This window comes from Octodon degus, unplaced genomic scaffold (genome assembly GCF_000260255.1).
Source record: "Octodon degus isolate 3935 unplaced genomic scaffold, OctDeg1.0 scaffold00037, whole genome shotgun sequence".
In the NCBI taxonomy this organism is placed as follows: Eukaryota; Metazoa; Chordata; class Mammalia; order Rodentia; family Octodontidae; genus Octodon; species Octodon degus.
Window position 1 is genome coordinate 2,967,173 of NW_004524613.1, and position 12,611 is coordinate 2,979,783.

Sequence of the window (12,611 nt, forward strand, 5' to 3'; positions counted from 1 at the left end):
GAGAGAGAGAGACAGAGAGAGAGAGACAGAGAGAGAGAGACAGAGAGAGAGACAGAGAAACAGAGAGACAGAGACAGAGACACAGACAGACAGACAAGACACAGACATCAAACTCAGGGCCTCACACTTGCCAGACAGGTGCTATGCCACTGGGCTACATCCCTAACCCAAGCCCAGCGTCAGTGTTCTTTAAATAAGACATCAGTGGTCATAGGATAGGAGTGGCTGCAGTGACTGTACCACCCACCTCTAAGGAGCCTGGTATGGAGAGATGGAAGACTATGGCCCCAGCAAGCACAAAGGCAGAGAGCTATCTGTCTGCCCCTAAAAAGATCTGGCTGCTACTCAGGTCTTACAGGTGTAAACAGGGTGGGGGAATGCCATTAGGTCTTGCCCCCTCCCAAGGGTTGTCTAGCAGCTGCAGCCCTGAAACAAGTCATGCTGGGGGGTACCAGATCGACTTTCACCATGGTCTGCTGCCTGGAGGGTCCAGGTACCAGGTCATCCCTCCTACCTCTCATTTGGGCCCCAGACTCCCTGTGTGTATTTGAGAAGGGAGTTCTAAGCTCTCTCATTAGGGCTTGAGATGCTTTTCCTTCTGAGAGGGAGAAGCCACCTGAGATGGCTGCCCACGCCTTGTTGTGCTGGACACTGTGCCTTGCTGCAGGGATTAGGGCCAGGCAGCCTCTTATTTTAGGTTAAGAAGTATTAGAAGGGATGAGAAGTTAAACCCAGGCAGGCATCTTCCAGGGACCTGCACATGCTTCCTAGTTAGGAATCTGCAGTGAGCATGGGGCCTTGGGGTGGCTACAGGCTCGGGGGTGAGAAGGAACTGAGCTGAGCTCTCTGCTGTGGCTAGAGACTGGCCCTCTCCCTGGCTTCCCAGGGAGGATGAGGGTTCTTTCTGCAGCCATGGACAAGGCTTCAGAAATTCTTAAGCATGTTCAGCCAAGATGAGGCAGGGCTCCCCAACCTGTGGGCAACACTCCCTGCCTATTGCTCAAGCAGCAACTGGATGTCCTCAACTCCTCCTCACTCCCTGTGCATGGAAAGCAACCCCCAAGCATACTGCTGCCGCCTCCTGCCCTCTTACCTCAGGAGCAGACTGATACAGACTAAACACAAGTTACAGCCCTCTGTGCTTACAACCTGCCAGGAGCTCCCTGCCAGGACTGCTCTACTGTCATAGTCTGTCTCAACCACAGAAGTGCCACTTGGGAAGTACTGGCTGAGTTACCCAGCTTAGGGGCCAGGAGCTGAGAGAATAGATGGCTGACTATCACCCAGGTGACTTGGATATGGGCTCTGCATAAGGGGACCATGGTCAAGGCCTTGAGACACCTGTTGAAGAAAGCCAAATGGGGGCTGGCCTGGGAAAATGCAGTGCACCCTTCTTGGCCCAAGTGTGTAAAATGGGGGAGAATCTAGCCCTAGAAGAGAACACAGTCTGTGCTGGAGCTCAGAAGGGCCCTATAAGGAATGGAACCAGGGACAGGCTGCAGAAAGCACTGGTGTGAGCATCTGTGATAAGAAAAGAGCTGGAGGTTTTCTTTCTCTCTTTTTTTTTTTTTTCGGTGGAACCAGGGATTGAACTCAGGCCCTTGCACTTGCCAGGGAAGTGCTTATTCCACTGAGCCATCTCCCTGGCCCTTGGAGGTTTTCTCTTTTACCAGCTAAAGTTCTTCTGGTCTTCTAGTCTGAGGAGTAGCTGAGCTTGTGAAATGGGGAATCACTGGCCTCTGTTTTCTCCCATACCGCCTCTTTCTGGGGCTGCAGTGTAGAATGAGTTAGTTGCTGGTCAGGAGCCTGAGCCTCCTCTACTCACCATTACTGTGACTTCCTGTTTGCAGGGAAGCAGGGGCCTGCAGATTGCTGCTCAAAGCCCCATAGCCACGGTAGCTGTAGTTGAGGCCGCCATTTACATACACAGGATCCTGGGAGTAGGAGGAGGCTGGCAGTGAGTAGGTGGAGTGGGTGATGGCTGCAGAGTCCCGGGAGTGTTGCTTGTCCAGGGCTATGGGCTCATCCTGCAGAGGCAAGCAGGTGTTGCTGGGGAACTTGAGGGGCAGCAAGCTCTATCATCTCTGGGACATGGGGTGGACAAAGGCTGGGTTCCTGGGGCTAACACTGTAGCCTGACCTATGGGATCCGACTGTTCCATCTCCCTGGTCACCTGGCCCCAGGGATCTCCCCTTACTCTGCTTATCTCTCTGTGGATATCACTCCTGAAGACCTTGGAATCCTCTGTTCTCAGGATGAAGTTCAGACTTCCTTTTATGAGGGCAGCAGGGTCTCTGTGACTTATTCCTCCACCCTTCACCACCTCTTGGCACCTCCCTGTCTGTCCCCTTCCTCCCACTTGAGGATGGCCCTCCCTGCTGCTTCTGTACCCAAGGCCCCATGTGTGTGAGATGACTGATGGCCTCCTTGGGAGTGGCCCCCAGGGGGTGTCTGGCTGTGAGGAGCTACCTGTGAGGACTGGTAGATCTCCAGGCGCATCCTTTTGGCTGCTTTTCTCGTCTCACTCTCACAGGCAGCTGCCAGGATATTTTCTGCCATGGCCGAGGTTAGGTGGGGAGGTGTGGGTCTGGTCTGCAGGCAGAACAGGGATGGGTCTGGTGGGGGTCCTGGGCCTGTGCAGAGACCCTGGCCCAGAGATGGGTGATGCAGGTATGTTTGGGCTCTGACACTTTAGTTTACAGAGCTGTGTAACCTTTGGGGGCCTCAGTTTCCCCATTCATGAAACAGGGATTATTTATTGGCTTCTGAAGCTACTGGTATGTTTTTGGTAAAATATCTGGCTGGAGGGCACCCAAGAACCCAGGAGTATGGCTGAGGTCAGTGGTGGCCCTGGGGAAGGTGGGGCGCAGGGGGCACGCACCATCTCCATGCCATTCTTCTTCATGCGCCGGCAGGACTTGAGGTATGTGCGGATGCGCTTGCGGGCCCGCTCCTGGAACTCTGGGAATTGCCGGCTGCAGGACTCGATGATGGCCTGGATCTTCTCCTTGGGCTGCTTGGAGATGGGCACCATGCGGTCCAGGTTCTCATCCACAAAAAGACGCACAAACATCTGTGGGAGACACAGGCCATGAGGACAGCACTCCTACCACCAAGGCTCCACCCTGACCCAACCTGGCCCTGCTCAGTGCTCACATTGAAGGCCTTGAGACGCTCAGGGTCCATGCCCTCGGAGTCATTCATCTTGTCATTGTCCTCGTGGTCATCATGGTCGTCATCATCCTCGTCTGCTGTGGGTGCCCGGCCCACCGTCAGGTCCTCAGGGCAGCCACTGACCTCGGTCTTGATGGAATCATAACTCCCAGAGCTGTAGGGGGGTGACTGCAAGAAGGGTGATGGGCAGAGGAGCCGATCAGACAGCTGCATGTAGGCCATGGTGGGCTTGGGGATGAGGGTGGCCAGCACACTCTGCTGCCATGTGAGCAAGAGCTGAGAGGACCTCCAGAGTCACCATTCCCTCCCGCTCCTTTCATCTGTGATGGGAGCAGCCCCTAGCTGCTCAGGACAGACAGTCCTTACTGCTGGAGGCAGCAGGTTAATGGGGAGCAGTTTCCTCTGTGGTGCCCATAATAGCACCTCATTGAGTGAAGGCTGCAGAAAGGATTCCCACTGCTAGCCGAGTTCCTCTGGGTGCCAAGATCTGTTATAGCTTTGGGTTTTCTTCCCTGATCCCTAAGGGGTTACAACCCTGAGTTGACAACTGTGTTGTCACCAGAGTAGCAAGTGTGCTGTCAGGGAAGAGGAACAGATGAGCTGGGAGAGGGAGCCAGCCAAGGTGGCAGAGCCATGAGGCAATGTGTTACCCCCTCACACACACACACCCAGGAAACACTGACCTTAGTGCTAAAAGGGGACATAGAACCAGATCTAGCCTGCCCGCTTGCTCTGTCTGTCCTACAATCAATGTGGGTCCCTGCCTTCAGCTCTCACCTCTGTAGGACCCTCATCCATCTCTCCTTGGATGATGGCTCCCTGCTTTCCTCTCTGCTTGCTATCCTGCTGCCCCTCATGGTCCAGGTTCCATGCCACCTGTCTCTTGTCTCCTGCCCTTAGGACCCTGCTATTTGCCTTTTAGAAAATTACCCCTGTGACAAGTCCTAACATCATGGTTCCTGCTCTGAATGGGGCTGGTACCTAGTGGTAAGCTGGGCCCAAGTAATCTAATCTGCATGATCAGACACCTGGCTGCTGCATAGCCTGAAGGGACCCAGGGTTCACTGAAGGTCACATCAATGAAGATGCACATGGCCTATCCCCCTGGTCCCCACTGCTGCCCATCAGCTCTCTCTTCCCATGCCCACATCCAAGGGATCAGGTCCCCAGAGTCACAATGCAGGGTCAAAAGACCAGCCAGGCACAGTGCTGGTTACCAGATGGCCATAGGGCTCTAGGAAAGTCACACTTCCAAGCTATTGTTTAAACCTTCAGCCAGGGCTAGAGCAGAGATGAGAAAACAAACTGTAAGAGAACTGCTGGGGGCATTTATGCACCCTATCTTACTTCCCTGATGCCTGAGGCCTGGGCCACCTCTGTAACTTGAAGCTAGAGGGACCTGCCAAACAAAAGTCAGCTCTAGCCAAGACCTACCCCTCACCAAGTTCCTGTGGCCTGAGCTAGACACACAGGAACAACTCAGAACTATCCCTGGAACCTACTGACCTGCTCTATGGAAAACAAATCAGTCCAGGGGTGAGGAAGAACCTGCCCAGGGCTTCACAGCTGGAATCCAAGACCTGAAGGCTAAGGAAGATGGTCTGGGAAAGCTGGTGCCCAACAACACTGTACTGTGCCACCATACTGTCCTTGAGGTTTCGGGTGAAAGTGAGGGTGGCCCAGATAAGGCACCTGGCTTGCCCACCTGTCTCCTCACATCAGCCTGCTTACAGGAGGAGCTCCACCCACTGCTCCTCAGGGGCTTTACGTTCTTTCTGTGCCATGTGTAAAATGGAGAAAGGTAGGCAGAGCAGCCAGGAGGTCAGGGGCTTTGTGCCTCCTGTGCCTCCTGTGGTGCTTTCTGCTGTTACTCATAGCAGATTTTGTCCCAGGGGAGGTGGACAGGTCACAGAGACACACATCTGCCACCTCTACTGAGGCAAGAGCCATCAACCCTATTTCAGATAGGATTACTGTGAATCACAGAGGCTCCACACCTATTCCAGCACCACTCACCAAGCCATCTCCTAAACCAGTCTCTCCAGGAAAATGACAGTATAGTTGCCACACCACTGCCCCAGCTTCTTGTCACACAGGGCTGGCTCCAGCTAAGTACCATATACATGATGTGGAGGCTCATGGCCCATGGCCCCACACACCTCAGGAGTAGTCTTCACCCCATACTTGACACGGCTCCGAAGCCCATCGGTGCCACAGCCATCAGAGGAGTAAGAGGGTGTGCCCAGTGCTGTGCCTGGTGGGAGCTTGTCACACAGGTTGATGGGCTGATCCTCAGCAGTGGAAGTGAAGTCCATGGGGGCCGCAGCACCGTTGCCATTCATCTCAGGGAAGGCGGGATCGCCCTGCGTGCTGCTTGACGTGGACGGGTTTAGGGTGGAGGAGCCATTGCCGCTGCCACTCTCAGAGGAGGAATCATCTGGAACAGGAGGTGTGGGTTGAGGCCCAGCACTGGCCCGCCCCCAAGACCTCAGAATGCCTGCCCTGTGTGACTGTCACAGACCCCCTGGTGAGCAGGTGCATGCTTGTGCTCTATTCCAGAGGCTCCAGGACGTAAGCTACAACCCAGCCCCACAGCCTGGGATGGCTGGGGAGAAAGCTGCTATGCCATCAGGAGCAGAGCAGCCACAGGGAGTGGAGGAGGCTGTGCAAGCATGGAGGATCATCCTGACCTGCAAACCCACCAGTGTCACTTCCAGGATCTGGAAATGACTTGCTGGCAGTCCCTGGACACCCATGGAGGCTGCAGGATTTCCTCTTCCCACCTACCCTGGTCAGCACTGCCTCATCACTTCACATCCTCACAGCCCCTCACAAAGCGTCTTCCTTTGCCTGAGAAAGAATGATCCGGCGTGACCCCAGTCACTTGTGCCCTGATGTGCTCAGGCCCAGGCTGACCCTGGTAGCCTACCCACAGACACAGTGCCCTGCAGCTCTGTCTTCTGTGCATAGCCAGGTGGTCTTGCCTCCGTCAAGCCAGGGCTGCAAGGCCTGGTGTCTGCATCCCTGAATCTCAGTGGGCCATCTCTGCTTTCCTGAGGTCGGGCACCCTCTGCTGGACAGAGCCCAGCATTGCTTGGCAAATTTAGAAGAATAAACTTTTAACTCTGGAGGACTAGACATGTTCAGATAAATTTTAGATCTCTCTTCCCATCTGTCCCAGCCTCTTGCTTGCTCAGCCGAGACGAAGCTACAGTGGAACTCCAGGGGTCACAGTCAGGTGAGCACTCGTGTGGTTCCTGGTTGTGCCCAGGTGACCTGGCAGCTCTGTCCCAGCACCCAGCCGGTGGAGGAGGGGTGGCCACAGGGAGCCCTGACCACCCCTTCCCCCAGGCCAGGGTCGTGCTAGACCCCACCCCCATCCTCGCAGCCGGCAGATTATGAAGATTTAGTCCTGGTGCTGGGCCCGCGCACCTCCTGAGCGTCCCCATGGCTACCGAGCGGCTCTAGCATCCCAACCAATCACTGGCCTTCTGGCTGTCTGGGGGCGGGACCGGGCTGCCCATCAAGCAGCCTGAGCCGAGGGGAGAGGGGGGATGGGAAAGCAGCGGAGCAGTGGCACCCCTCCCCCTCGGCTGCAGCAGGTCCGCTGGGCCAGGCTTTGCCGCCTGCTCCTGCTTCCACCACTACCTCCTCCTCAGGGCAATCTGGCTCCAGAGCTCCCTTCCCTCCTGTGGACTCTGCTGCAAGCTAGCCTGGCTCCCCAGCAGCTCCCCCTTGTCCCATTCACCCCTGGCCTATTCCAGGGTACCTCCTCTTCCCTGACAGGCCTGGTTTTCTTGTAGTACTATTTCCAGCAGCGAGGCTACATGTACGTGGAGTGAACGAAACGCCTGGTGGTATTTACTGAGCACCTACTGTGTGTTGGCCCTGTTCCAGATGGAGAGCCAAAGTGAGGACTGCAAGGAGGGTGTCAGCTCTCATGGAAGGCCATATGCACAGCGCTAAACCTCATGGGGAACTCGGAGAGTGAGATATGGGAAAGGTGCCCACCACCCTCCACCTGCCAAACCAAACCACACCCAGGTCTTCCTTCTGCCCACCCAGGTCTTCTGCCCTGCCCTCTCTTGGCTCTCTGGTGTCCCACACATAGAGTGCAGGACCTCCTGTGTACTCTCAGCCTGCCGAGTCCCACCAATCTCACACTGACTAGGCTCTGCCCGGCATGTTCCTTCTAGCTGGGAGTATAGTTGGCCTTCAAGGTCACCTCAGGGTGGGGAGGGAGGCAGCCACACAAGTTCTTCTAAGGATGCCTCTGCACCATGCTTCCCTGGCCAGAGTCGCTCCCACACCAGGCAGGACTTGAGCAAAAGACCCTGCAGCCAGGGCCCAAGAATGGGTGCCTAGCTCCCATGAACTCCAAGGGACCCACTTCTAGCCCACCCTGCAAGCATGAACTCCACCAGTTCTCTCCAGAGGCCACCTGCTTGACCCTGGAGGACCCCACACTCCTCCTCTAGGGACCTGCTCCTTGGTGAAGGCCCCCGCCAGCTGTCACTACATTCACCACAGGCATCAGGCCCAAGGCCAGCTGCAGTGTCACCCCCTCTGCCTCTCTAGCCAGGCCTGCTGCAAAAGGGCGGACCCCTTCCACTCTCAGGAACCACTTGGCCAGAGGCTGGCAGAGGCCACATCCTGCTTCCTCAGGCTGTGCTGGCAGCCTCTGCCTCAGGGTGTGGACCTGTGCTGCCTGGCCAAGGAACAACAGCCCTGACTCCGGTGGTGGCACCCTCTTCCCTGTCCTCAGCTGTCACCTGAATCTGGTAAGGGAAACAGGCAGATGAGAAGCTTAAGACACCAGAAGCCAGGACCTCATGTAGCCACGTATGTGAAACTTTTAGAAGTCTTTTTTTTTTTTTTTTTTTGCAAAACTGGGGATTGAACTCAGGACCCTGTGCTTGCCAGGGAAGCACTTATTCTACTGAGCTATCTCCCTGGGCTGAAGCTTTTAGAAGAAACCAGAAATCTGCATCATTATGTAATTATCCAGATGTTAAATTATTGCTAACTGGGGAATGGGGAGAAAGCTCAGCAGCATAAGCACCTGCCTGGAAAGCGCAAGGTCCAGAGTTTGATCCCTGGTACACCCCAAAATTTATATATATATATATATATATATATATATATATATATATATGACATTGATGACATTTTAGAAAAAACATAAAAAACAAGTAGGTAAAAAATGTGACCTGTCCATATAAGCCAGCCATACACACAAATGACACTTAGATACATGCTATACAAGGCAGATGAACCTTAAGAACATCACGCTGTGCGAAATATTCCTGACATAAAAGGATGAGGAATGAGCAATTCCATCCGCACACAGTATGTAGAATAGGCAAATTCAGAGGGGCAGGAAGCAGGTAAGTTATCTGGGACTGGGAAAAGGGGGAAGTAGGGTGTTTTTGCTTAATGAGTACAGAATACCGATTTTAGGGTCATGAAAAAGTTTACACAGTACAACGAGAAGATAATGGTCCTAATAATACAGCACTATGAATATACTTAATGCTTCCGAATTATTTACTTAAAATGATTAAGGTGACAAGTTTTATGCTGTAGGTTACTACAAAAAAAACCAACAAAGCCAGAACCTTGAACAGGTGTGCAGGCCCCTTGTATAAGCTCCACTTGCTGCCACCAAGTCCACCCATGCTGCACTTGGCGGAGGGAAACCTGCCACATAGGGCTGGCGAGATGGCCCAGTGGTCTAAAGCACCTACTTAAAAAAAAAAATAAGCTTAGCAAAGCAAAGGGACCGTGGTTCAATTCCCCAGCACCACATGCCAGCCCGCCCCGCCCCCTGGTGGGCTGAGCTGGCCACACACACACATATACACACACACACATAAATAAATAAACAAAATTTAAAAAAAAGAAACCTGCCACATACACAGAGCCCATGTCTGAGTGACAAAAAAATCACAAGTCGGTGTTCTTCAGGCTGGCACCTGATCGCCACCTTCCGTGAGCAGCCTAGGAAGGGGGCCCCACATGTTGCCGCCTGGCAAGGCCTGTGGGTTCTAGCAGGAGGCAGAGGAGCTATGTGAACTTGAAGCAGCCAGTTCTCCTCCCTGTGCCCCAATTTCCCTTCAAAATGACTCTCACATCAGTAAAATAAGATTTACAAGGCATAGATAGTTCCTGGTATGGAGTAGACCCCTTCCAAAAAAAGCCCAGCTCCCCACACCTCACATTTTCTCACTTTGTACTGATCTATTTCCTACCTCCAATTCTCAGACCAGGGGAAACCTGGCACAGTGCCAAATGGGGAGTGGGCACAGGGAAGGGAGGGAGGACAAAAGGCCTAGGCGATCTGTTCCTGCCTCGCCCCTTGCTTTCCTCAGCACCTGCTGGGTGACAGACCAAGCAGCCACTGGGTACCAGCAGAAAATAACAGGGTCTGCTGGCCTCAGGCTCTTGCTCTCCAACCAGGAAATCAACACAAGGAGATTGGGATGCAAAGAGGAGGGTGACCACTTTCTCACCCTTGACCCCTGCCAGCCTGAGCCCTGTCAGCCTGAACCTACTCATCGGGGAGGCCCTCTGCCCTCATCCTAGCACCAGCTGTGGATGGAGCTCTGCAGAACCACTCTAGTGAAGGCAGCCTGGAGGTTGGCCCCAAAGGGCTCAGCACCTGCATGAGCGCTAAAGCCCCAAATGGGCAAGGAGTCGAGATGCTCTGGGAGGCAGGTCTACCATGACTGTAGCTAGCACTGTGATCCTGGCTGCAGCCCAATACCCTCCCTGGGCCCACTGCTCCCCTCACTTTGCTCCAGCTGTGGACCTGACCTCTGTACTTGCTGTCCCCTCCTCCTGCTATGCTGTCCTTGGCTGTCCCTGTGGCTTGTTCGCTGACTTGGGGGCTTTGTTGAAAAGTCACATCTCAGTAAGACCTCCCTTGCCAGCACTCTCCCTTGCTCTGACACACTGACCCCTTTGCCTATTTTTCCTGGCATGGTGACCATCTCACAATACTACTGTGTTGATTGTGCCCATGGCCCATGCCCAGCCCCCGTGTGCTGCCTCTGGCAGATCACTCCTGCCTTTCCAGAAGTCACACTCCTTCCCTGGGTGAAGGCACCTGAGTCTTCCAGTGTCCCCAGGGAGAACACGTGCCCCAGTCAGCACCACCCACCACAGCCATCGGTGATTGGCAAACCTTTTAGAGAAAGGGCCCAAACTGTAAATCAAAATGCACTCATATATCACAAAGTGCCAACAGTGCAATTAAACCTGAACACTGAGGTTTAGTTTTTTGGGGGAAAGAAAGCAACCTCACATATTAACATCTTTTGTCTTAAAACAACATGTGTGCCATAGTTTCCCCACCACTGTCCTAGACTATCTGGCTATGGAAGCAATTAATTTCCTTACTACTGAAGCTAGCTGAAGGCTGGTTTGTGTCACATGTGTCTGTTTCGGTCTTTAAGCAATCAGGGGCTGAAGGGCAGAACTTGGGAGCTAGGCTCTCTCTCCTCCTGCCATGCCCAATGCCTGCACAGGGACTGGTTGATGCTGCCTCCCCCCCATCACTATTTGGAAAAAAAACAGAGACTGGGTATCTGGGCCTGGCCCCTGAGTTGCCTCAGATTCACAGAAGAGATGGACAGGCACCTGACCCCATACCCAAATGACACGGCAGGCCCAGGCCGAGTGGCTGCATGACCTTGGACACAGCCACCTGCTGGGCTCCTCTCATCTAGGGTCCAGGGAGTTGCTGCCAACACCCTCTTGAGTTCTTGATGTTTTATGGCCGCAGGGGTGCAGGCCAGGTGTGCTGGTTGCACCCACTCCAGACCTGGAGCTGGACCCTCTTGTCCCACCTTGCTGCTGTAGCGAGAGGCCTCTCCAGAGTGGGCCCCTCAGCAGGGGCAGCCTGCCCCACCTGTGACCACGCAAACAGCAGAGAGGTGTCCTTCGGGGCCTCGGAAAAGCAGCCAAGCAAATAGCCCTTCCGAACAGTCCCAGAAACCCAAGCCTCCCCACCTTTGGCAAAGGGTGACCCCAAGTCTGAGCAGACTCGAGCCCACCACCTGTGCCCAGAAGGCCCAAGGGCAGGGAGGCCTGTCGTGCCATCTACTTTGTCATGGGGCAATGTGCTGCTGTTCGAATGGGGGAATTAGTGATGAATGGGGGAAATTGTTTCTTCCTCTGTCTCGTCTCCAGAAGGAGACAAAAACTCCTTTTACCTCAGCAAACAATGCCCTTATGTGGGCGCCAGCGCCCTGCAGCCCGCACAAGACTGGCTCTGTGCAAGCCGCCAATTGCCACTCTGGGCTCTGGGGCCACAGCTAGTGGCACCCTCTCCAGTGGGCAACCCACTCGGGTCTTTTGGTCAGGCTGAGGAAAGGGAGAAGGCCACCTGAATCCGCACAGCAGCATGTGGCCATCTCCTGTGGCCAGAGGTGCAGCGGCATGAGCCTCCTGGGCGAGGCTTCCAACGCCATCACTGCAGCGGCGAGGCAGGGGCAAGGAGGGGGCATCAATAATTCACACACAAAAGAGATGAACAGAGAGGAGGAGGGGAGGCGGAGTGCAGGAGCCACATCCTGCACAGCCACCGGCAGGCAGGGATGTGGAGGCCAGGGCAGGGCTGCTGAGCACCGGGAGCGGGGCTCTGGGCACCTCACCAGTCTCCCCTCCCCGCCTGCCCTGACAAAGGCCAGTGGCCTGGGCCATGTTTACATGATGCATAGTTCCAAGGAGCACCAGGCTCCTGGCAGACGACCCAGCACTTCCTCCAGGAAGAAAGGGGGAGGGGCCCAGAGGTCATATAGGGGACATGGGATGTCACCATCCTGGGTGATGAGGCTCCATAGGGCAACTGGCCCTGCATGAGGCCCTGTCTCTGCCTGGTCTTCAGGCCCCCACTGCCTGCGCAGCTCTCCCTCTTGAGCACCCTTGCTCCTCCCTCCCTGTGGACTCATCAAGGAGTCAGGAGCTCTGAGGCACGGGTGCTCTCATCCACAGTGCCCTCCTTCTCTCCAGGAACCGTTGGGTTCCTGATGGACCTCTGCTGACCCTCTTAGAGCTTTCAAAGATACCAAGAGCCCACTGTGGCATGTGTGCCACATTGCCACCTAGGCTCTCAGAGTCAGGAACAGCACAAGCCATATGGATGCTGGTGTTTGCTGGTGGTCATATTTTTAAGAAAATAAAAACTGGATGAAATTACTATTATTTGCACTGCTGATAATTGGACCCTGGGCCTGTACATACTAAGCAAGAAATTAAATCATCTATTTCACTGTGTGGTAGTGCATGCCTATAATCCCAGTGCTAGAGAGGCTGAGGCAGGAGGATCACAGGGTTTTCAAGGCCAGCGTGGCCTACACAGCAAGACCATCTCAAAAGAACAACAAAATCAACTCTTTTTGTGTTAGTGCACCACTGCCTGGTGCTGTCCCTCT

At 54.5% G+C, this 12,611-nt stretch overlaps 1 protein-coding gene across 4 annotated transcripts in view; it reads right to left on the reverse strand.

The window, feature by feature from the left end:
* The window catches only part of Nol4l (nucleolar protein 4 like), a 122,720-nt gene that overhangs the window by 6,674 nt on the left and 103,435 nt on the right, over positions 1–12,611 (reverse strand). For all 4 annotated transcript variants that reach the window (XR_002821020.1, XM_004630803.2, XM_023714825.1 and 1 more), the window contains 5 exons: positions 5,334–5,611; positions 3,157–3,342; positions 2,882–3,073; positions 2,470–2,592; positions 1,826–2,027 (listed from right to left, as the gene is read on the reverse strand). Coding sequence is in view for 3 of the 4 variants with exons in the window: in XM_004630803.2 (XP_004630860.1) it covers positions 1,826–2,027; positions 2,470–2,592; positions 2,882–3,073; positions 3,157–3,342; positions 5,334–5,611 (981 nt within the window). In the remaining variant the exon portion in view is untranslated. The remainder of the gene's footprint in view (positions 1–1,825; positions 2,028–2,469; positions 2,593–2,881; positions 3,074–3,156; positions 3,343–5,333; positions 5,612–12,611) is intronic.